At 39.8% G+C, this 25652-nt stretch overlaps 1 protein-coding gene and 1 pseudogene across 6 annotated transcripts in view; one reads left to right on the top strand and one right to left on the bottom strand.

Moving 5' to 3' along the window:
- Positions 1-25652, top strand: part of SLC6A16 (solute carrier family 6 member 16) — a 42562-nt gene that overhangs the window by 1534 nt on the left and 15376 nt on the right. For 5 of the 6 annotated variants that reach the window (XM_061388993.1, XM_061388992.1, XM_061388990.1 and 2 more), the window contains exons 2-8: positions 13783-13858; positions 15239-15732; positions 16170-16327; positions 16516-16642; positions 16858-17033; positions 17269-17379; positions 17553-17794. In XM_061388993.1, coding sequence (XP_061244977.1) covers positions 13854-13858; positions 15239-15732; positions 16170-16327; positions 16516-16642; positions 16858-17033; positions 17269-17379; positions 17553-17794 — 1313 coding nt within the window. In that variant the 5' untranslated portion in view covers positions 13783-13853. Of the gene's footprint in view, positions 1-12751; positions 12898-13782; positions 13859-15238; positions 15733-16169; positions 16328-16515; positions 16643-16857; positions 17034-17268; positions 17380-17552; positions 17795-25652 lie in introns of those variants that run through there. The other variant, XM_061388991.1, reaches the window with a different exon arrangement.
- On the bottom strand, positions 3724-4392 carry LOC133230925 (GTP-binding nuclear protein Ran-like; annotated as a pseudogene).

Below are 25652 nucleotides of genomic sequence, written 5' to 3'. Positions count from 1 at the left end.
GATAATTGGAGGTTCTTTGCTACTTTTTCCTTTTTGTGACAGCATTTCCTTCTGGTGTTTCTCCTTGTTCTCTGGCCATTTCTTCTTTTCTTTATGTTTTATTTCTAACGTTCTAAATCATGAAATCTGTGGCCACCAAAGGGCATAGAATGTATAAACAGAGTTTTAAATGAATAATTATAAAGCTTATATCTGTGTAATTGCCACCCAGATCAAGAAATAAATGTTACCATGGCTCTGGAAGATCTTCTGTCATTATCATTTCATAGTCCCTTCTTACCTTTTAGAGATAACTTAAAGTCTGACTTTTGTGCTGATCATCTCCTTGATTTTCTTTATACTTTTGCCATGATTTTGCTTCTGTTTTCAACTTAGAACTATGGATTCTCTGTCTAGAATATTTTATATTGTGCTTCTTCTGCTCAACATTGTGAAATTTATTTATACTGTTGCATGTAGCTGTAGTTCCTTTATTTTCTTCACATATGGATAGTATTCTTTTGATTGAAAAGTCTATGATTTATGCATTTTGCTGTTGATGGGCACTTGTGTTTTTCAGCTTTGTGACAATTATGAATAATGTTTCTGAAAACATTCTTGTGAGAAGTCGAAGAATGTAGTTGGTTAAGAGCTGTTTCTGAAACCAAACTGTGTTAAATCCTGACTACCACTCATCGGTAGTGTACAATTGAAGAAGTTGCTTCGTATTTCAATTTTTTCACTTTTGTAAAATGGGAGTAATAATAGTACCTACCTTACATGGTTATGGTGAAGAGTAATGTAATTTAAAAATATAGAGCATTTAGAACAGTGCCCGACATAAAGCAAGCACAATATGTTATCATTAATTATTACTGTATTCTTTGGCTCAAGTGAAAGAGTTTCTCTAGAGAATACATTGGGAGTTGTTGGGCCGTAGTGTGTGTGTGTATTCAGTTTTACTGCTGGTACTAGGTTGTTCTCCAAGGTAGTTATAACCATTTACACTGACATTAACAAAGGATGAGACTTTTTGGTTGTTTTACATCTCATCAACACCTGATATTATTAAACTTTTCCATTTTTTTCCCAATCTGGTTGGTGTGCAGTGGTATTTCATTGTTATTTTAATTACCTTTCATTGACTGTTAATGACATAGAATTTGTAATATTTATTGGAATAATTTAATTAAATGAATTATTTAATACTTATTTAAATATTATACAGTATTTTTGAAGTGCTTCTCCAGCCCCCTGCCCATTTTCCTATTGGGTTGTCTGTCCTTTTCTTCCTAATTTGTAATGTTCTTTATATCTTTTGAATATTAGTCATTTGTTGTTATGTAGGTTGTGGATATATTCTCCCACTCTACAGTTTTTCTTTCTATTCTCCTTTTGGAGCCTTTTGATGAAAAGCCGTTTTAAATTTTAATGTAGTAGAATGTATCAGATGAAAGTTTTAAAAATAATTTTATTGTTTATTTTATTTTTGGCTGCGCTGGGCCTGCGTTGTATGAAGGCTTCTCGCTGTGGTGGCTTCTCTTGTTGTGGAGCATGGAGTCTAGATGGGCAAGCTTCAGTAGCTACAGCACATGGGCTCAGTAGTTGTGGTTCCCAGGCTCTAGAGCACAAGCTCAATAGTTGTGGTGCATGGGCTTAGTTGTTCCATGGCCCGTGGGTTCTTCCTTAACCCAGGATTGAACTCCCGTCCCCTACATTGGCAGGTGGAGTCTTATCCACTGTGCCACCAGGGAAGTCCTCAAATTGAAATTTTATGGTCATTGTGTCTTTTACGAGAAACACCAAGGTGTTGTGCTTTAAAGGGCAGCATTTGCATCATCAGTAATTTTGTTCCCTGGAGTAGTATAACAGTGCCTCCATTCTTTTCTAGAATTTTATAGTATTTTTTTTCCACATTTACTTCTTTCTTCCACGTGAGATTAATTTTTGCACGCCCTTTGAGATGCTTGCTAAGTTGCTTCAGTTGTATCTAACTCTTTGCGACCCCATGGACAGTCATTTGAGGTAGGGGCCTTTTTTTTTTTTTTTTCCTGTATGGACGCCTAGTTGGTCCAGCACCGTTTATTGAGAAGTTCAGCCCCTACTCACAGATCTGCTAAGGCATATCTCTCATGTATCAGACTCCGTATAAGGATGGGTCTAATTTTAGGCTCTCTATTCTTTTCCACTAGGCTGTTTGTCCTTGTATCCATTCACACTGTCTTACTACAAATTTATAACAAAACTTAATACTTGTTAGAGCATGACTTCTCACTTTGTTTTTATTCAGAAGTATTTCAGCTATTTTTTGGCTGAAACTCAAAATTTTCAGATAAATTTTGGTATCAAGGTTGAGGTGGTCTTATAAGTTGGGGAGTGTTCCTCTTTCTGTTTTATAGACAAGTATATCTTTCTTAAACATTGGTAAAATTTGCCATTGCTGACAACCTGGTATTAGAAAGGTTTGTATATGTATGTGTGTAAGTGTGTGCATGAACACATGTGTGTTTAAAAGATTTTCAAGTTATTTAATGGCTACAGGACTTTGGGGGTTCTTTATTTTTCCTGAGATACTTCTTTGGTTAATTTTTAAAAGGTATTTGAGTATCGCATCTATTTTTTAAATTTATTGGTACAATAATGTTAATATTTATTATTATTATTTATTTAATATCTGCAGCATCTATAATAATGTCCCCTTCTTTTATTCCTGATACTGGTTATGTGTTTTCTTCTTTTTATAATTTTTAATTATTTATTTTTATTTTTGGCTGTGCTGGGTCTATTGCTGTACAGGCTGTTCTCTAGTTGCAGCGCAGGGGCTTCTCACTGGTGGCTTCTCCTGTTGCAGAGCACAGGCTTTAGGGTGTGTGGGCTCAGTGGTTGTGGTGCATGGGCCTATTTGCCTGGAGACATGTGGAATCTTTTAGAATCAGGGATCAAACTTGTGTTCTTTTCATTAGCAGGTGGATTCTTAACACCTGGACCATCAGGGAAGTCCTAATTGTACATCTTTTAAAATTTGACATATAGTTGATATATTACATGAGTTGCAAATGTACAACATAGTGATTCACAAGTTCTAAAGGTTATACTCGGTATATAGTTATTAAAAAATATTGTCTATATTCCTTGTGTTGTACAATATATACTTGTAGTTTATTTATTATGTACAGAGTAGTTTGTACCTCTTATACCCCTACTACTGTTTTATATCTTTTAATTAAGCAGTAGTTCTTTATATTCCCTAAACACAAGTCTTTTGTCATCTATGTATCTCGGGATCATTTTCTCCTAGTCTCTGACTTTGCCTATTAATTTTCTTAAGTTTCTTGATGAGCAGAGTTTTTTAACTTTGTGAAATCTAAATGATTAATTCTAAAGATTATTGCACTTTATGTTCTACATTTGAAACTTTTGCCTACCCTTAAGTCATAAAGGTACTCTCTCATGTTTTCTTCTTCTTTTTTTTGATATTTGAAATACAACTTTATTCTGATTCTAAACGAAAAGGAATGGGAATGACAATAACAAACAAGATTCCACTTCTCAGTATTGTCATGTGACTATAGCAGTCTTATATTTGAAACTCAAGGAGGAAACAACTGTGTTCCAAAACACCTAAATATGCAGGTCAAAAAAAAATGAAGGTTTTTTTTTTTTTAAACTGCCACATTCACTCCAAAGCCCATCCATCTCCTTAAGCATCCAAAGATTAAGCACACGTTCTGCTTAGCTATTTAATAAAGTGGCAAACACGCTGCACCGCTGACATCACAGGACAGTTGCCTATATAACTAGACTTCTGACGCTGGGCCCCAGCCTCACTTTCTCACAGGTCATCATCTTCATCCAGGAGAGCAGTTGTCTGAGCAGCCTCTAAATCACTCTCGTACTGTGCTGCTGAGGCTGGGTCCATGACCACCTCTGGCGGGGCAAGAGCAGGCACAGCGACAAACTCCAAGTTAGGGTCTCCAATCAGTTTTCTAGCAAGCCAGAGGAAGGGAGTTTCCAAGTTGTAGTTACTTTTGGCAGAAATGTCATAGTACTGAAGATTCTTCTTTTGGTGGAAGAGAATTGACTTTGCCTTAACCTTTCTGTCCTTAATATCCACTTTGTTGCCACACAACACAATCAGGATGTTCTCACACACTCGTACCAGATCTCTATGCCAGTTAGGCATATTCTTGTAAGTAAACTCTTGATGTTACATCAAACATTATAATGGCACTTTAAGCTTGTCTATCATAGCCATCTCTCAGTCCACCAAATTTCTCCTGACTGGCTGTATCCCATACATTGAACTTAATCGGTCCTCTGTTGGTATGGAACACAAGAGAGGATAGACCTCAACACCCAAGGTAGCTACATACTTCTCAAATTTACCAGTCAGATGACGTTTCATGAATGTAGTTTTCCAGTACCACCATCACCAACCATTATAAGTTTGAACTGAACTTTGGGTTCTCCTTGGGCAACCATCACGATGTTCCTTCCTCAAGTGACTCCGTGCCTGACTGAGGCTCTTAGGTTTTCTTTTAAATGCTTTTTAGTTTTAGATTTTCCATTTAGATTGATGATTCATATAAAATTAGTCTTTGTGTATAGCATGAAATAGGATTTGAGTTTCATTCTTTTTTTTCCTATTTGTATAATTCAGTTATTCCAGAAAGGACCTTTCTTTTCCAGTTGGATGTCTTTGTACTCTATTTCAAGAATCAAAGTCCATATGCTTATGGGTTTATTTCCGAATTACATTGCTACTTTTTTTGCCATGTGGTGGGATGTGCAGGATCTTAGTCCTCCAGTCAGGGGTCAAAGCAGCACACCTGCATTGGGAGCACGGAATCTTAAGCTTTGGACTGCCAGGGAAGTTCCCTACATTGCTACTTTTGTATGTTAAATCAACCATGCATTTCTGGGACAAACTCCATGTTATCATTAGTTATTACCCCTTTTGTATATTTCAGGATTCATTTGTAGTTTTTGTTGAGGATTTTTGTCTTCATCTATGTTCATGAAGATATTTGTCTTAAATGGTTTCTTTTACTAATATCTTTATCAAGTTTAGTTATTAGGGTGATGGTAGCCTTATAAACGGAGAAGGAAATGGCAACCCACTCCAGTGTTCTTGCCTGGAGAATCCCAGGGACGGGGGAGCCTGGTGGGCTGCCGTCTATGGGGTCACACAGAGTCGGACACAACTGAAGTGACTTAGCAGTAGCAGCCTTATAAAATGGACTGGGAAGTGTTTCCTCTTCTGTTTTCAGAAGTACTTATACTTGGTGTTATTTTTTTTCTTCCAATATTCTATGAAATTCACTAATTGAAACCATCTGGGCCTGGAATTTTCTTGGTGGGAGGGATTTTGATAAGGAATGCAATTTATTTAATAGTCATAGGACTATACAGATTTCCCATGTCATTGGATATCAGTTTTGTTAAGTTGTATTTTTAAGGAATTCCCCCATTTCATCTAAGTTGTTTGTTGGCATGAAATATTTTCTTGTTATCCTTTTAATGTCTATAGGATATGCGGTAATAATCCTCTTTCATTCCCGATATTGGTGATGTGCATATCTCTTTTTGTCCCATCAATCTGTTGTGGGGTTTACCCATTTTGTTGATCATTTCAAAGAACCAGTTTTGGCTTTCTTACTTTCATCAGTAGTCTGTTTTCTGTTCCGTCCTCTATTTATTTATTTCTGGCTGCACTGGGTCTTCAGGGTGGTGCTCGGGTTCTCCGTTGCTGCACTCGGGCTTTGTCTAGTGATGGTGAGTAGGGGCTACTCTCTAGTTGCGGTGCCCAGGCTTCTCATTGTGGTGGCTTCTCTTATGGTGGAGAATGGGCTGTATGGCACGTGGGCTCAGTAGTTGTGGGACATGGGCTTAGTTGCCCCATGGCATGTGGGATTTGAGCTCCTGGACCAGGGATTGAACCAGTGTCCACTGCGTTGGCAGGTGGATTCTTAACCACCGGACCACCAGAGAAGTCCCTCAGACAATGACTTTAAACCTCTTTTCTGTTCTAATATCAGCATGTAAAGTTATAAAATTCTCTCAGAGCATTGCTTTTGCTATATTCCACAGATTTTGGCATTTTATAATTTTATTATCCTTTAGTTTTAAAATTTTTATAATTTCTTTGTGATTTATTCTTTGACCTCTGAATTGTTTAGTAATATATTCTTTTTAAAAATATTTTATTTATTTGGCTTTGCCAAGTCTCAGTTGTGGCACACAGGACTTTTGATTTTTGTTGTGGCATTCAGGATCTTAAGTTGCAGAATGTGGAATCTACTTCCCTGACTGGGGATTGAATCCTGGACCCCCTGCATTGGAAGCACAGAGTCTTAGCCACTGGACCACCAAGGAAAGTCCCAATTTTCTTCAATTTCCAAGTATTTGAAGTTTTCTTAAATATGTGGTTATTGATTTTAAATTTACTAACATGTAGTCAGAGAATATACTCTGTGTGATTTTAATCCTTGAGAATTTATTGATATGTGTTTTATGGTCGATATGTGTTCTGCAGTTCTGAGATTGTATAAATATCAGTTAGGCCAAAGCTGCTGATAGCGTTTTTGGATCTTCATCTTTACTGATATTTTCATCTTCTTTTTTCCTGCCAGTTACTGAAAGAGTGCTAACTTCTGTTAATATTATGATTTTGGAATTTATTTTTTCTTTAATTTTTGTAAACTTTTGCTTCATGTATTTTGAGACTTTTATGTTTGAACACATTTGTAAATATTACCTTCATGATGAATTGACCTTTTATTATGAATAAACGTCCTTCTTTCTATCTGATAATATTCTTTATCTCAAACATGATTTTGTTATACTAATAGGGCCACTGGGCTTCCCTGGTGGCTCAGTGGTAAAGAATCCGCCTGCCATTGTGGGTTCAATCCCTGGCTCGGGAAGATCCCCTGAAAAAGGAAATGGTAACCTACTCCAGTCCTTCTTATCTGGGAGATTCCATGGACAGAGGAGACTGGCAAGCTATAGTCTGTGGGGTCACAAAGAGTCGAACATGACCTAGTGACTGAGCGCACACACACATACACGATAGTGTTTGAGAATGGTGTGCGAAAAATAAAGACTCACCTACTCGAAAAAAGTTTTGCATGATATAACTTTTTCTAGTAATTTACTTTCATCTATCTGTATCTTTGAACTTAACAGCATATCTCTTCACCAGCATATAATTGGGTCTTGCTTTTTTATTCATCCTGACAAATTTTGCCTTTTAATTGGAATGCTTAAATTAAAAACCTTTAATGTAAATGATATGGTTGGATTTTAGTTTTCCATTTCATTATTTTTCTTTTTGTCCATTTTAGGCTTCCATTTTTCCTTTCTATCTTCTTTTAGATAGTTTGAATAGTTTTTTAGTATTCATTTTAATTTATCTTTTGCCTTGGTAACTGTAACTCTTTGTAACATTTATTTAGCAGTTGTCTAGGGATTACAAGTCATATTCTTAACTTTTTATAGTCTATTCAGAGAGAATATTTTATCAATTCATATATAATGTAGATATCTTGCAATTGTATATGTCCAGTGTATGCCCCCCTGCTTTCAATGTGTTTTACATCTACTATGCAATATAAAACCTACAACTTATAAACTTTTTGTTTTATAATTAATTTTTATTGGAGTGTAGTTGATTTATAATATTGTGTTAGTTTCTGCTGTATAGCAAAGTGAATCAGTTCAGTTCAGTAGCTCAGTCGTGTCTACTCTGTGACCCCATGAACTGCAGCACTCCAGGCCTCCCTGTCCATCCCCAACTCCCAGAGTCCACCCAAACCCATGTCCATAGAGTCGGTGATACCATCCAACCATCTCATCCTCTGTCGTCCCCTTCTTCTCCTGCCCTCAATCTTTCCCAGCATCAGGGTCTTTTCAAATGAGTCAGCTCTTCACATCAAGTGGCCGAAGTATTGGAGTTTCAGCTTCAACATCAGTCCCTCCAATGAACACCCAGGACTGATCTCCTTTAGGATGGACTGGTTGGATCTCCTTGCAGTCCAAGGGACTCTCAATAAGTTATACATATATATATATATATATATATATATATCCACTCTTTTAGATTCTTTTCCCATATACATCATTACAGAGTATTAAGTAAAGTTCCCTGCGCTTATTAATTATATATTTTATATATGGTAGTGTGTATACGTCAGTCCTAATCTCCCAATTTATCTGTCCCTCCCTTCCCCCGTTGGTAACCATAAGTTTGTTTTCTATGACACTATTTCTGTTTTGTAAATAAGTTCATTTGTACCATTTTTTAGATTCCAAATATAAGTGATACCATATATTTGTCTTTCTCTGTCTAAGTTACTTCACTCAGTATGATGATCTCTAGGTCCATCCATGTTGCCGCAAATGGCATTATTTTGTTCTTCTTTATGATTGGTACAATTATAATTTTTGTTTTTTAAAATCATAATTTTGTTTTAAAAATTCACAAGTAAGTTTTGTTTTAAAAATTCACATGTATTTTAAAGAAGGGGAAAATATAGTTTTACTATTTCCCACATACATACTATCTCCAACGTTCTTTATTTGTTCTTGAAGATCTGAATTTCCCTCTGATATTGTTACCTTCATTCTCAGAACTAATTTCATCATCTTTTGTTTTGTGGTCTGCTGTGATGAATTCTCTGAGTCTTTCTTTATTTGAATATGTTTTTGTTTTGTCTCCTTTTTAAAGAACAAACTTAAAAAAATTTTTTTTATCTATTTTTTAAATTAATTATTTGTTTATTTTTGGCTGTGCTGGGTCTTTGTTGCTGCCTGTGGTCTTCCTCTAGTTACCCTGAGCCGTGGCTGCTCTCTAGTTTCTGTTCACAGGCTTCTCGTTGTGGTGGCTTCTCTTGTTGCGGAGTCGTCTAGGATGCACAGGCTTCAGTAATTGTGGCCCACAGGCTTAGCTGCCCTGCAGCATCTGGGATTTTCCTGGACCTGGGATTGAACCTGTCACCCCTTCATTGCCAGGTCCATTCTTAATGACTGGACCATCAGGGAAGTCTGCGGCTTCTTTTTTTTTTTTTTTAAAGGATATTTTTATTGATTATAGAATTCTGATGGGCAATCTTTTTTCCCCTTTTTTTGTGCTTTGAAGATATTATTCCATTCCCTTTGGCCTCCATAACTTCTGATGACAAGTACATAGTATTTAGTATTGTTCCCTTGTATGTAATATGTTCTTTTTCTCTGGCTGCTTTCAAGATTTTTCTCTTTATCTTTGATTTCCAGCAGATTGACTGTGCTCATATTAGACATTTTTCTCTTTGTGTTTATCCTATGTGGTACTCTTTAAGCTTCTTTAAATAAAAATCTATCTCTTTCACCAAGTTTGGGAGGTTTTCTGCCATTATTTCTTCAAATATGTTTTTCTGACCTATTTTCATTCTTTTCTCTCCTTTAAGGCCTCTGCTTATCCATTGTTAGATCTTTTGATTGGCCACCCAGGTCCCTAAGACTATGACTTTCATATTTTCCTCCCTCTTTTTCTTTCAGAAATTAGATGATTTATATGAGTGCATCTTGAAGTTTACTGACTCTTTGTTCTATCACTAGACCATGCAGTGAATTTTAATGCGGTTCTGCTTGACAATTTTATTTTTTAAAAATTTTAAGTTTCAGGTGTTCAACAAAGTGATCCTGTTACACACATATATATTTTTCATATAGTTTTCCATTAGGGTTTATCACAGGATATTGAATATAGTCCCCTGTGCCATACAATAGGACATGGTTATTTATTCATCTTGTATATGGTTTTCATATACAGTTTGATCTACTCATTACAAACTCTCAGTCCTATCCTCCCCCACCCCATCTCCTCCTTGGCAGCCATATGTCTGTTCTCTGTGTCTGTGAATCTGTTTCTGTTTCATAGATAAGTTCATTTGTGTCTTACTTTATTGATAGATTTCACATATAAATGGTATCCTATGTTATTTGTCTTTCTTTTTCTGATTTACGCTTATCTGGGCTTCCCTGGTCGCTCAGCTGGTAATCTCTGGGCTCAGCTGGTAAAGAATCTCTGGGCTTCCTGGTAGCTCAGCTGGTAAAGAATCCACCTGCAATGCGGGAGGACCTGGTTTGATTCCTGGGTTGGGAAAATCCCCTGGAGAAGGGATAGACTATCCACTCCAGTATTCTTGGGCTTCCCTGGTGGCTCAGAAGGTAAAGAATCTGCCTGCAGTGTGGAAGACCTGGGTTTGATCCCTGGGTTGGGAAGATCCCCTGGAGGAGGGCATGACAACACACTCTAGTATTCTTGCCTGGAGAATCCCCATGGACAGAGGAGCCTGGTGGGCTGCAGTCCGTGGTGTCGCAGAGTCGGACACGACTGAACAACTAAGCACACATGATAATCTCTAGGTCCACCCGTTAAATGACATTCTTTCTTTCTTTTTTATGGCTGAGTAGTATTCCATTGTGTATTTATACCATTTTCTTTATGCTTTTATCTGTCGATAGACATTTAGATTGCTTCCATGTCTTGGCTCTCGTAAGTAGTGCTGCTATGAACATTGGAGTGCATGTATGTATCTCTTTGAGTTATAGTTTTGTCTGGATATATGCCCAGGAGCAAGATTCCTGGATCATATGGCTACTTTATTTTTAGTTTTTTGAGAAGCCTCCATACTGTTTTTCATAGTGATTGCACCAATTTACATTCCCACCAACAGTGTAGGAGGGGTAGAGACCCTTTTTTCTACACCCTCTCCAGCATTTGTTATTTGTAGATTTTTTTAATGATAGCCATTTTGACTGGTGTGAGGTGGTACCTCATTATAGTTTTGGTTTGCATTTCTCTAATGATTAATGATGTTGAGCATCTTTTCATGGGCCTGTTGTTGCATTAATTGCCTTTTGAATGTTGTATTCATTCAGCCTTGTATACATGGGATACATGGGATAAGTCCTACTTGGTCATGATGTATAATTCTTTTTATACATTGTTGGGTTGTATTTGCTAATATTTTGTTGAGGATTTTTGCACCTATGTTTATGAGAGAGATTAATTAATAGTTTTCTTTTTCTGTAATATCTTTGTTTTGGTGTCTAGGTAATGCTGGTCTCATAGAATTATTCCCTCTGCTTCTATCCTCCAAGAGATTGTAGAAAATCAGTATAATTTCTTCCCTAAATTGTTGGTAGAATTCATTAGTGAACCCATCTGGTTCTTGTGCTTTCTGTTTTGGAAGGTTATTATTTGTTGAACTTATTTAATAGAGACAGACCTATTTAGATTGTTTCTTCTTGTATGAGTTTTAGAAGACTGTGTCTTTCAAAGAATCAGTCTATTTCATCTAGTTCTAGTTTAATTTGATTGTGGACTGAAAGCAGACATTGTATGACTTCAAATAACAAATCTGAAATTTGTTAAGGTGTTTTATGGCTCAGAATGTGGTCTGTTGTGGTGAATGAACTTGAGAAAAATGTGTATTCTGCTGTTACTGGAGGAAGTAATCTGTAAACGCCAATTATATCCTTTTGATTGGTGGTGGTGTTGAGTTTAACTATATCTTTACTTATTTTCTGCCTGCTGATTTTCAGTCTTTGTTCTCTTTGCTTTTCAGATTTGGAGGCTTCTATTCAAGATATTCTCAGGCTCAGAGATGATTTTCTCAGCCATGTTTGGTCTACAAATAAAACCCATCAAAAATATTTTTCATTTCTGTTACAGTATTTTTAAATCTCTGTCAGTCCTTTTTGGTTCTTTCGTAGGATTTCCATCTTTCTGCTCACATTACCCATCTGTTCTTGTGTGCTGTCTACTTAATCTATTAGCACCCTTAACATATTACTCATAGTTATTTTAAATCCCTGGTCTGATGATTCAACATCTCAACCATGTCTGGTTAGTTAATTAACCATGTCTGGTTAATCCTTGTTCTCTCTTCAAATTGTGTTTTTTTACTTTTTGGTATGCCTTTTAATTTTTACCTTGATAGCCTGAACTTGCTGTAATGGTAAACTACTATAAATCAGCCTTTAGTAATGTGGTGAGTTGTAGGACGAGGGGAAATGTTCAATAATCCTGTGACTAGATCTCAGTCTTTTAGTGCCTGTGTTTCTGGACTGTGAACTTAACAAATGTTTCTCAGGTTTTTGTTTTTCCCCTTCCCTTTTAGGTGAGACAGGGTGTCTAGAGTGGGCTGGAGTTGGGTATTTCCTTACCCTAGGTCAATTTGACTCTGATATTAACAGATGAGGCTCTGGTTAACTAGTTTCTCTTGAGGGGAGGCATCATTAAGAACAGAGTATTCTAGAGTGGTTCAAAATGGTTCTTTTTCTTCATTTTTAAATTATGAAAATACGATAACACTAGCATGGTTCTTTTTTCCCCTTCCCTTGCTGGAAACCCAAGGGGATTTTTTCCTCTGATATTCTGTTATTCAGTGAATTTTTGTATTTGCCTATCTGTCTCTCCAGTCTTAAGGGCAGTGATTTTCCCTCTGTCCTCACTTCCCTTAGGGATCCAACAAGAGTTGCTGGTTTTTCAGTCTGTTCAGATTTTTTGCTTATTAAGATGGAGTGGCAGGCCCTCCTTACAAGCTCCTTACATGAGAATCAGACACTAGAAGTCCAACCCAGATGTTTTTCAAGTTCCAGCGTTAATTTTTTATTTTGACATAATTTCAGGCTTACAATTGTAATTTTGGACTTAAAATTCTTTTGTCTTTTCTTGTCTTCCTGACTTCAACATTTTTAATGCCTAGAGGTCAGTTACATTATAGAATGTCCGTCAGTTTGCTATTTCTTCATGATTAGATTCTGGTCGCACATTTTTGGCAAGAATACCACTGAAATGATGTTGTGTTCTTCTCAGCGCCTCAGATTGGGAAGCAGATGGTATCAACTGACTTTCACTATGTGGTTAAGGTAGTGTTTAAGACTGTAAAGATACTATTTTTCTATTTGGTGGGGAGGAGAGTATCCTGTGGGGAGACACATTATACTAAGCACTCATTTCTGTCCCTGTCAAACTTTCTTGTGTGAGCAATGATTAACAATTATTGCTTGAGTCAATTATTACTCATGGCAAATGATAATTTTCTAACTTCATCATTCCTATGCATTTATTAGTTTGCATTTTACTGTAAGGAAGAGATTTTCCTTTTCCTTATTTATATCACTGTGGATTCATAGATTCTTATTTTATTCTGTGTGTTCTTATCTGTTATTATTTATCTTGATGCTCCAGTTGTCCAAGATTTGGCTGATGGGAGCTCTTTCAATTTGACTTCTGTGTCCAGTATCATCATTTTATTTTTAGTTTTTATTTATTGATATATATTTTTATTGATAATTAAGTAACACTTTTAGACAATTTACTAGACTGATTTAAAATCAGAGGGAAGGCTAGAAAAATACCTATAATCCTTGTCCTCTATATATTAATGTATTTTCTTTTGGACTTTCTTTGCGTTTTTTTAATTCTTTTTTTTTTCATTGCATTTTTTTTTCATTGCATTTTAAAATGTAGTAGAAATAGAACTAAAGATGGAAATTTATATCTGAGTTGTTTTTTTTTTTTAACCTATCATTGAAATGTAAGCATTTCCTGAGCTACTTAAGAACTCTTTGGAAACAGTGTGTCTCACAGTTGATTTATCCTTGTGCCCTAGATGTGCCTGTGCTGTCTTGGCACCTACTCGCTGCCTCTGCTTTTGGGTGGCATACTCTTTCCTCCTTTGAAAGAAAACTCCAGTTCCCTCTCTTCCCCTCTTCCACATCTTGTTTTTTTCCTTTTCTATTCTCTTGTAGAGCATTTGAAGAGCCAACAACAGGTCAGAGTGGTGGAAGCACAGAGAACAGAGAGGAAAGTGGCCCTAGATATGAGGTAAAGCACCATCCACTTGTTGGGAACAGAGCAGTGGGGTGGGGAGCACGGTTAGATGTGACTAGACTAACCGTCAAGAGATAATCACATCAGGAGGTGAGAAATGCTATGAAGAAAAATAAAAGTAGGTTTGATGGAGAGAGTTGTGGGTAGGTAGAGTTGTGGGTAGGTAGCTACTATTTTCGGAGAAGGCGATGGCACCCCACTCCAGTACTCTTGCCTGGAAAATCCCATGGACGGAGGAGCCTGGTAGGCTGCAGTCCATGGGGTCGCTAAGAGTTGGACACGACTGAGCGACTTCACTTTCCCTTTTCACTTTTATGCATTGGAGAAGGAAATGGCAACCCACTCCAGTGTTCTTGCCTGGAGAATCCCAGGGACGGGGGAGCCTGGTGGGTGGCCGTCTATGGGGTCGCACAGAGTCGGACACGACTGAAGCGACTTAGCAGCAGCAGCAGCAGCAGCAGCTACTATTTTAGATAGGCTGGCAGGGAAGGCGTCTCTGGTGAGGTGATAATTGAGCAGAAACCTGAGTGTTTTACAGGTGAAACAGCTCAGAGAAGTACAACAGCTTTCCTAAGATTGGCTTACCAGGCAGATTTAGTATTAAAGTCCTTTCTTTGATTCAGAAGCCCACTATAAATAGTACTATCCTCTGTATGGAGTGTACCTCAAAGTTTTCAGAAACTTTTTGAGTGGAATTCCTCACTATTAGCTTGGCTGTTTGTCTTTATCCCTTGCACTGAAACGTTTCTAAGAAGTAAAACTTACGTGAAAGATTCTTTTGTGCTTTGAATTTCAGTGGTGGAAGAGACAGAAATGGGTCTTCCCAGTGGTGCTAGTGGTAAATAACCCACCTACCAATGCAGGAGACATAAGAGATGCGGGTTTGATCCCTGAGTTGGGAAGATCCCCTGGAGGAGGGCATGGCAACCCACTCCAGTATTCTTGCCTGGAGAATCCCATGGACAGAGGAGCCTGGCAGGCTACAGTCCATAGGCTTGCACAGAATCGGATATGACTGAAGCCACTTAGCACGCACACATGCATGGTAAAATCTGGGATTTCCCAGGTGGCTCAGTGGCAGAGAATCCATCTGCCAATGCAGGAGATGTGGGTTTGATCTCTGGGTCGGGAAGGTCCCCTGGAGGAGGGCATGGCAACCCACTCCAGTATCCTTGCCTGGAGAATCCCATAGACAGAGGAGCCTGGCGGGCTGCAGTCTATGGGGTCTCAAAGAGTCAGACACGACTGAAGTGACTTAGCATATACACACAGGGACAGAAATGGAAGGTTTCCTTAGGAGGTGTTGAGGATTGTTGTGTAACTCAGTCATCTTTTTACTTTAAAACCTAAAATCTAGTTTTTGGTGTCCTTCAGGTCTACTTACAAAATCAAATCCTCCCTTGCGAAAGTTGGAGCTGCTCCTGAAAGTCTGCCTGAAATTACAACAGACGCCCAGGCTTCAGGAACATCGTTGGCTAAAGTCTCATCTGCTGAAAGCTCCCCCGGAAGTCATGCTTTGGAAGACAAGGGCACTGCCACCTGGTCTCTGACAGCCTGGGTCTCCGAGGTCCAGGCTTTTGAGGCCCGGGCTGTGAGGGCTCAGGCCTGGGAGACGCAAGCTTTTGAGGCTCAGAGCAGGGCCAGCCATCCCAAGGCAACCCCTGTCACGGAGGCAGAGGCTGCCCCAGTCCTAAAACAGAGACTCTTACCTGAGAAAGTTCAGGTGCCAGAGAAGGAGAAGAGTGAAGTCCTCATTACTCGTCCATTCTGGTCCAACAAGGCTGAGTACCTCCTGGCCCAGATGGGCTATACCATGAGGCCAGCCAGTCTCTGGAGTTTTTGCTACCTGTGGCTTCACAGCGGAGGTGGTAAGTCTGGGTACCAGGAACCACGGATCCACAAGGGGCTAACAAGATGGAGGCCTGTCTAGACTTCAAACTCCCAAGGTCTCTGGGACCTGTAGAGGATAAAGACTTGGTATTCTGAGCAGGATAGGAGTCAGATGCCTGAACGTGAAGGATCATGAGAGGGGTTAGAGGTACAGAATATCTGAACAGGAGGATGGTGGGGCTAGAAGCCTGGGTCAAGGGTGGAGGTGAAGACTAGATGTTTGGGTCTTCCAGGAATTAGAGACCAAAGAACTGGGCGCCTGGAACTGTAAGGGATGTGGAAACAGTTGACCCCTGATACCTATGCCCCTGAGGGAGGTCACTGGTGGGGAACGAGTTTTTCTGTACCCATGAAGAAGTCCAGGTACCAAAAAGCCAGCTGGTTCTGAGAGCTCCTCCTTGAATCCCCTGTACAGGCATTTTTCTCATCATCTACATCTTCTTGCTGTTCTTGATCGGGATTCCTCTCCTCTTCCTGGAGATGGCAGCTGGCCAGAGGATGCGTCAGGGCAATATTGGTGTGTGGAAGGTCATCAGCCCCTGGATTGGTGGTGTAGGGTATACAAGCTTCATGGTGAGGAGTTCTGGGCTTCCCAGGCCTACCCTTTACACCCCATCCCCATCCTAACCCTCATCCTGGAATGGGTCCCAAGACTGCACTTCCATGGGTCAGATCCCTTCAGTTCCCCAATCCTCTGTCAAATCCCCTCCTTTTTCCTGATCCCTCCCTTCCTCCCCAGCCACCTCCTCCCTGGCCCCTAGGTGTGCTTCATCAACGGCTTGTTCTTGAATGTGGTCACTGCCTGGATCCTCTTCTACTTGAGTCAGTCCTTCCAGTATCCTGTCCCATGGGAGAAATGTCCCTTACTGGAGAACGCCAGTGGCTTTGGTGAGGAGGAAGTGAAAGATGAGAAGGGGGAAACAGAGAGGTAGGAGGAAATTTGGAAGAGGAGAAAGGAGCAAGGAGTGATAAAGAAGAGGAAGATTGTGGAAGGAAGAAGAAATGGGGGGAAGGGAAAGGAAGAGGGGGAAGTGGGGGGGGGATAAAGAAGAGGGGAGGGGTCATCCTGTCTAGCAGGCATGTCCAGAGCCAGGTCCCCTCAGATCCTGAATGTGCACGGACGACACCCACCCTGTACTTCTGGTACCGGATGACTCTGAAGGCCTCAGACAGTATTGAGGATGATGGGCCACCAGTGTTCAGTCTGTGCCTGCCTTTATTCCTGTCCGTGTGTCTTCTTGGTGTTTTCATGCTTAATGGGCTCAAGTGGACTGGGAAGGTGAGCCACCATTTTTTTTATATCTTGACATTCTCAGATGCTTTGGTCCTCACCTAACTTTGTTACTCCTTGGTTTCCTAATTTTTCACTCCCTCTGACTTTTTACTCCCAGTAGCCCCTGACCCCTGCTAGAAGCTGTCTTCTAACTCCTCCTTATTTCTGATTCAGAACTTTTGATTTTGCTGATTATTTGTTGACTCCCACTGGTACATGCTTTGTCCCACTCTCAATTCAGGTAATGTGCGTCTTGGTATCAAGCAGCGGTCTCATAATGCTCTGTTTTGTCGTGCGGAGTATAATGCTAGAAGGGGCAGTATTTGGCCTTCACTATATGACAATTGTCAAGGTAAGGTGTATCTTCCTCATTCCCCTCTCAGGCTTTGGAGGACATTTCCTGCTTATTCTTAGGGCATCCTTTCCCCATTATCTCTCTCTGTGTCCCCTCTCCCCCATTTTAACCCTTTTAAGATTCTCCTCTCCTTTGACATCTTCCCTTAACACTTGTCTTCTCCCTTTTAGATATCAGCTATATACAACGTGAACGTATGGCGCGGAGCAGGGAACCAAGTCTTGTGTTCCTTGGGCCTCGGCTTTGGCTCCATTATCTCCATAGCCTCGCACATTCAATCATCCAGCAGCTGTCTCAATGATGCCGTTATTGTGGCTCTGGCTAACCTGATCTCCATGATGCTTGTCACACCTTTTATCTTCTCTGTCTTGGGCTTCTGGGCCACACAGCTCACGCACCGCTGCAATGAGAAGTAAGGCCAACCTCTTAGTTGAGGATCCCAACCTCAGGGAACTACAAAACACAGGGAGCCTAACCTTAAAGTTTCTACAAAGACCTACATTCACACATCTCAATCTCAGGTGTACTTGCAAGCCTCTACTTTTCCCTAGAGTGAAAAACAGACAGTAGAATCCCTGTCATATAGTATCCTTCTTAGAGCCCTTTTTTAGTCCTAGAAATCTTCAAACTCTGAGAATGCCAACTGTTTACCTCAGAGTACCACCACAGAGATATGAAAGCATTCAAGGTTACTCCAGTCCCAGATCGCATCCAGAACCACAGTCATCTGTAGAACTCTCCACTTCTTGAATGCCTTCATTCTTTACCGTCAGCTCCTAAATTTAGGGATTTCTGTTGGTCTGTCATCAGTTCAGTTCATTTCAGTTGCTCAGTTGTGTCCGACTATCTGCCACCCCATGAACCGCAGCACGCCAGGCCTCCCTGTCCATCACCAACTCCCGGAGTTTACCCAAACTCATGTCTATCGAGTCGGTGATGCCATCCAGCCATCTCATCCTCTGTCGTCCCCTTCTTTTCCTGCCCCAAATCTTTCCCAGCATCAGGGTCTTTTCCAATGAGTCAACTCTTCGCATGAGGTGGCCAAAGTATTGGAGTTTCAGCTTCAACATCAGTCCTTCCAATGAACACCCAGTCTATCATACTTAACCCTAAAAGGACTCTCAGAACTAAAGCCTTTATTTTTAAATTATTTTTATTCTTTAATTCATCCCCATTTTTAATACTTTAGGCATTAATTTCAAAAACACTCATCAAACATTTAGAAAGTACTCCTTGTATAACATGAAGATTGGACAGGTGAATCAGACCATAGACCTTGCCTTCACTGAGTTTTAAGATTTGGAAGGAGAAGGGGAGGGGAATTAGATACTTGATTATATGGTCTTAAACTCATGATAACGAGGAGCAGAAGTCATGGGGAGGACAAAATACAGAGCTATTCATTCCTCCTAAGCTACTCAGAGAAGAACTCCCAGAGGAGGCAAACCTAAGCTGAATTTATCGCTGGTAATCCTAATCCATGCAAATGGCCACTGTTTTCCTTCTAGAAGGCTGGGCATATTCAGACGCACACCTGCAAGAGTTCTCTAATATATATGTTTAAGAATGGAATTGCTGGGTAGGGTTGGCACACCTATAGACTTAACATACATTGTCTGGTTTTCAACATGGTTTATGATAGTGAGAATTCCGTGTATTTCACTTTCTGCACAACACTCGATTAAGCTTGGTCAAACTTTAAAATTTTGCCAGCCTGGTAGGAGTGTAATGGTATTTTTAATATTTTAAAAAACATTTATTGTATATTGCATACATATAGAGGGACTTCTAATTATTACTTCTTTCCTCCTTCCTAGAGGTACCCATTATCATGACTTTTATGATAATTAGTTCTTTATTTTCTTTCCATTTTCTTATATGTATGCTTATCTAAGCAATATAGTTTAATTTGAACATTTATACAAAGCAGTAGTTTAATGTATCCATTTATGTAGTCTAATTTGTTCATTTACATACACATATTCTTTGTATTCTTTTGTGTTTTACTTTTTTAAATTCAACCTGTCCTTGAAAGATTCATCCGTATTGTTGTATCTTCCTCTGCTGCTGCTGCTAAGTCACTTCAGTCATGTCCGATTCTGTGTGACCCCATAGACGGCGGCCCACCAGGCTCCCCGTCCCTGGGATTCTCCAGGCAAGAACACTGGAGTGGGTTGCCATTTCCTTCTCCAATGCATGAAAGTGAAAAGTGAAAGTGAAGTCACTCAGTCGTGTCCGACCCTCAGTGACCCCATGGACTGCAGCCTACCAGGCTCCTCCATCCATGGGATTTTCCAGGCAGGAGTACTGGAGTGGGGTGCCATGTATCTTCCTCTAGTCTGTGCTTTTTTTAGTGCTGTATAATATTCCAGTAAATGAACATACCACAGTTTATTTACCCATTCTACTACTAGTGAATGTTTGTACAATCTTTCTAGTTTTTGGCTATTGAAACAATGTTTCTCTAAACATTATACATTTTCCTCAGTGCACTACCTGTGTGTACATTTTTCAAGGGTATATAAGTATAAGTGAAATTGTTGGAGTGTAGTTATCTATTACTGTGAGACATATCACTCCAAAAGTAAGTGGCTGAAAACAGCAGTGGTTTATTATTTCCTTCTGATTCTGTGGGTTTACTGGAAAGTTCTTCTTCTGGGTGTGGGTGGGTTAACTCACATGTCTGCATTCAGCTGGGCCCAGCTGGAGCAGCACTGCTCTGCTGTGTATGGTGGTAGCTGGGCTCACTCTGCTTGCACAGTTGGCGGGTCAGCAAAGGCTGTTCTCTCCAGGAGGCCTCACCTTGTGGCTAGCCTAGGCTTCCTCATATGGCAGCTCACAGAGAATAAAGGTGGAATCAGAAAAATGTCTTGAAGCCTAAGCATGAGATTGCTCCAGTTGTCACTGCTGTTACTTTTTTTTGGTCAAAGGAATTCACAAAGACATCCCAGATTCAAGGAGTGGAAAAATAGACTTTGTCTCTTGATGGGAAGAGCTGTTAAATATTGTGACCATGTTTCTTCAATCTACTGCATCTATCTTCTGCTTCACTAGATAATGCAAATTGCTTTCCACAGTGTTTCTCTGTGTCTGTCTGTCTCTCACACACACCCATTGCTTAATTCTGATACTAGAATATGGCTTCCCTGATGGCTCAGTGGTAAAGAATCTGCCTTCCGTGCAGGAGACACAGGAGTCGTGGGTTTGATCCCTGGGTCAGGAAGATCCTCTGGAGGAGGAAATAGCAACCGACTCCAGTGTTCTTGCCTGGGAAATCCCATGGACAGAGGAACCTGGTGGGCTATAGTCCATGGGGTAGCAAAGAGTAGGACACGACTGAGCGTGTATGCACACACACACTACACTGATCCTATGTTCCAGTGTTCACTGACAACTTGTCTTTATCCTGAACTTTATGGCCAGAATGCTGTGTTCAAAACTAACTTGGGCTAGTTCTTTCTCCTCAGTTCAGTGTAGTTACGTTATTCACTTGAAATACAGTTATGTTCATTTGTTTCTGTTTGTATGACATTTTAGGGCCCCTAATTTTATTTTATTAAACATTAATATGGATTCCCAAGACAAAATTATACAAGAAGATATAGAGAAATGTCACTGTCCCAGATAATCACGGTGGTGTGATCACTCACCTAGAGCCAGACATCCTGGAATGTGAAGTCAAGTGGGCCTTAGAAAGCATCACTACGAACAAAGCTAGTGGAGGTGATGGAATTCCAGTTGAGCTATTTCAAGTCCTGAAAGATGATGCTGTGAAAGTGCTGCACTCAATATGCCAGCAAATTTGGAAAACTCAGCAGTGGCCATAGGACTGGAAAACGTCAGTTTTCATTCCAATCCCAAAGAAAGGCAATGCCAAAGATGCTCAAACTATCACACAATTGCACTCATCTCACACGCTAGTAAAGTAATGCTCAAAATTCTCCAAGCCAGGCTTCAACACTTTGTGAATCTTGAACTTGCAGATGTTCAAGCTGGTTTTAGAAGAGGCAGAGGAACCAGAGATCAAATTGCCAACATCCACTGGCTCATGGAAAAAGCAAGAGGGTTCCAGAAAAACATCTGCTTTATTGACTATGCCAAAGCCTTTGACTGTGTGGATCACAATAAACTGTGTAAAATTCTGAAAGAGGTGGGAATACCAGACCACCTGACCTGCCTCTTGAGAAACCTGTATGCAGGTCAGGAAGCAACAGTTAGAACTGGACATGGAACAACAGACTGGTTCTAAATAGGAAAAGGAGTACGTCAAGGCTGTGTATTGTCACCCTGCTTATTTAACTTATATGCAGAGTACATCATGAGAAACGCTGGGCTGGAAGAAGCACAAGCTGGAATCAAGATTGCTGGGAGAAATATCAATAACCTCAGATATGCAGATGACACCACCCTTATGGCAGAAAATGAACCAAAGAGCCTCTTGATGAAAGTGAAAGAGGAGAAAAAAAAAAAAGTGAAAGAGGAGAGTGAAAAAATTGGTTTGAAGCTCAACATTCAGAAAACGAAGATCATGGCATCCTGTCCCATCACTTCACAGCAAATAGATGTGGAAACAGTGAGAGATTTTATTTTTGGGGGCTTCAAAATCACTGCAGATGGTGACTGCAGGCATGAAATTAAAAGACGCTTGCTCCTTGGAAGAAAAGCTATGACCAACCTAGATAGCATGTTCAAAAGCAGAGACATTACTTTGTCAACTAAGGTCCATCTAGTCAACCCTATGGTTTTTCCAGTAGTCATGCATGGATATGAGAGTTGGACTATAAAGAAAGCTGAGCACTGAAGAATTGATGCTTTTGAACTGTGGTGTTGGAGAAGACTCTTGAGAGCCCCTTGGACTGCAAGGAGATCCAACCAGTCCATCCTAAAGGAGATCAGTCCTACGTGTTCATTGGAGGGACTGATGTTGAAGCTGAAACTCCAATACTTTGGCTACCTGATGCAAAGAGCTGACTCATTTGAAAAGACCCTGATGCTGGGAAAGATTGAGGGCAGGAGGAGAAGGGGATGACAGAGAATGAGATGGTTGGATGGCATCACCGACTTGATGGACATGGGTTTGGGTGGACTCTGGGAGTTGGTGATGGACAGGGAGGCCTGGCATGCTGCAATTCACAGGATTGCAAAGAGTTGGACACAACTGAGTGACTGAACTGAACTGAACTGACCTTCATCCAATTCTCAACCAATTCTTCAACCCTATTCTCACCTGTCCTCTGAAGAAAACTCATTATTTTTTACTTTATCCTTCTTGTATTTGTAAAAATAAGTAGAAAAATGTGTATCTTCTTATTTACTTTCTTTCTTACACAGAAGATGGGATACTATATATACTCTTGTTTTCCAGTTTTAAAGAATTTAAAAAGATATCCTAGAAATCACTCTTTCACATTTGTTCCTTTCTTATTAATTTGCCTTAGGCCTAGTGGTATTGCCTGCCATTCTGTATATCTGCTATTTTTCTATACTTCATAGAGTTCTCATTGCTGCTAGTAGGAGAGCCCTTATTATGGTTAATAATTGGACACCATTGGGATTAAAATCATTTTCTCTTTGAAAGATTCCATTAAGATAATGAAAGTACATGTTACAAAATTGGAGGAATTTATATATTCTGTACACAGTTGATTTTTGCACAATGCAAGTTTGAATTGCACAGGCCCACTTATACGTGGATTTTTTTCAATAGTACTACACTACTACATGATCTGCAATTGGCTGAATCCATGGATACAGAACTGGATACTGAGGAGCTGCAGATGTGGAGGTCTGACTATAAGTTAAAAGTGGACTTTCAACCGTGCAGAGGGATGGCTCTCCCAACATCCCATTTTTAAAAAATAGATAACTTTCAATGAGCTTTTTTGAAAAAAATTTATTTTATTTTTGGCTGTGATAGATCTTTCTCTAGTTGCGGCACAGGGGCTTAGATACCCTGCAGCGTGTGGAATCTTCCCAGATCGGAGATTGAACCTGTGTCCCCTACATTGGCAGATGGATTCTTAATCACTGGACCACCAGGGAAATCTCTAACCCCCATTTCGTTGAAGGATCAACTACATGTTATTTGGAATATGTAAAGAAATCTTTCAACTCAATGAGAAGGCAAACAACCCAATAAAAATGTGCACTTTTTACAGTCTAATTAGAATTAATATTTTAACACTTTAAGTGACATGTAAAACTGTATAATCATAATAAGACCCTTTGTCTTCCCCACTTTGTTTTATGGTTGTCATATGTACCACATACACTGAAAATTCTATCAAACAATGTTATACATTTTACCTTCAACTGACATACGTATTCTCCAACTTAAGAGGAGAAAAATACCCTGCTATATTTACCTGGATATCATTTTTATTGCTCTTCCTTAGTTTCTGAAGTTTGAATTTTCCCTCCAGTATTATTTCCATTCCATCTGAAAAACTTTTAGCATTTCTTTAATATTAAAGATATGTTGGCAATGAATTTTTTGAGATTCTTTCATCTAATAATGCCTTTTCAGTTCAATTCAGTCGCTCAGTCGTGTCCGACTCTGCAACCTCATGAATCGCAGCACTCCAGGCCTCCCTGTCCATCACCAACTCCCAGAGTTCACTCAAACTCATGTCCATCGAGCCGGTGATGCCATCCAACCATCTCATCCTCTGTCGTCCCCTTCTCCTCCTGCCCCCAATCCCTCCCAGCATCAGAGTCTTTTCCAATGAGTTGACTCTTCACATGAGGTGGCCAAAGTATTGGAGTTTCAGCTTCAGCATCAGTCCTTGCAATGAACATCCAGGACTGATCTCCTTTAGGATGGACTGGTTGGATCTCCTTGCAGTCCAAGGGGCTCTCAAGAGTCTTCTCCAACACCACAGTTCAAAAGCATCAATTCTTCAGCACTCAGCTTTCTTCACAGTCCAACTCTCATATCCATACATGACCACTGGAAAAACCATAGCCTTGACTAGATGGACCTTTGTTGGCAAAGTAATATCTCTGCTTTTCAATATACTATCTAGGTTGGTCATAACTTTCCTTCCAAGGAGTAAGCATCTTTTAATTTCAGGGCTGCAGTCACCATCTGCAGTGATTTTGGAGCCCCAAAAATAAAGTCTGACACTGTTCCCACTGTTTCTCCATCTATTTCCCATGAAGTGATGGGACCAGATGCCATGATCTTCATTTTCTGAATGTTGAGCTTTAAGCCAACTTTTTCACTCTTCTCTTTCACTTTCATCAAGAGGAACTTTTCAGTTCCTCTTCACTTTCTGCCATAAGGGTGGTGTCATCTGCATATCTGAGGTTATTGGTATTTCTCCCAGCAATCTTGATTCCAGCTTGTGCTTCTTCCAGCCCAGCGTTTCTCATGATGTACTCTGCATATAAGTTAAATAAGCAGGGTGACAATATACAGCCTTGACGTACTCCTTTTCCTATTTAGAACCAGTCTGTTGTTCCATGTCCAGTTCTAACTGTTGCTTCCTGACCTGCATACAGGTTTCTCAAGAGGCAGGTCAGGTGGTCTGGTATTCCCACCTCTTTCAGAATTTTACACAGTTTATTGTGATCCACACAGTCAAAGGCTTTGGCATAGTCAATAAAGCAGAAGTAGATGTTTTTCTGGAACCCTCTTGCTTTTTCCATGAGCCAGTGGATGTTGGCAATTTGATCTCTGGTTCCTCTGCCTCTTCTAAAACCAGCTTGAACATCTGCAAGTTCAAGATTCACAAAGTGTTGAAGCCTGGCTTGGAGAATTTTGAGAATTACTTTATTAGCATGTGAGATGAGTGCAATTGTGTGGTAGTTTGAGCATCTTTGGCATTGCCTTTCTTTGGGATTGGAATGAAAACTGACATTTTCCAGTCCTATGGCCACTGCTGAGTTTTCCAAATTTGCTGGCATATTGAGTGCAGCACTTTCACAGCATCATCTTTCAGGATTTGAAATAGCTCAACTGGAATTCCATCACCTCCACTAGCTTTGTTCATAGTGATGCTTTCTAAGGCCCACTTGACTTCACATTCCAGGATGTCTGGCTCTAGGTGAGTGAGGATTTTACACTTGTTTCTTGGAGGAATTGTGTGTTGACAATCCTTCTCTTTCAGTACTTAAAAAATGTACTGTTTCTTTCTGGTCTCCATTTCTGATGAGAAACACAGTCACTCAAATTGTTGTTCCCCTGTATATAATGTGTTGTTTTTCTTTGGCAGCTTTCAGATTAAAAACAATTGTAAAAAACTGAAGTATAGTTGATATACAGTGTT

The sequence above is a fragment of the Bos javanicus genome, chromosome 18, assembly GCF_032452875.1.
Source record: "Bos javanicus breed banteng chromosome 18, ARS-OSU_banteng_1.0, whole genome shotgun sequence".
NCBI lineage: Eukaryota > Metazoa > Chordata > Mammalia > Artiodactyla > Bovidae > Bos > Bos javanicus.
This window is presented reverse-complemented; position numbering and strand designations above follow the sequence as displayed.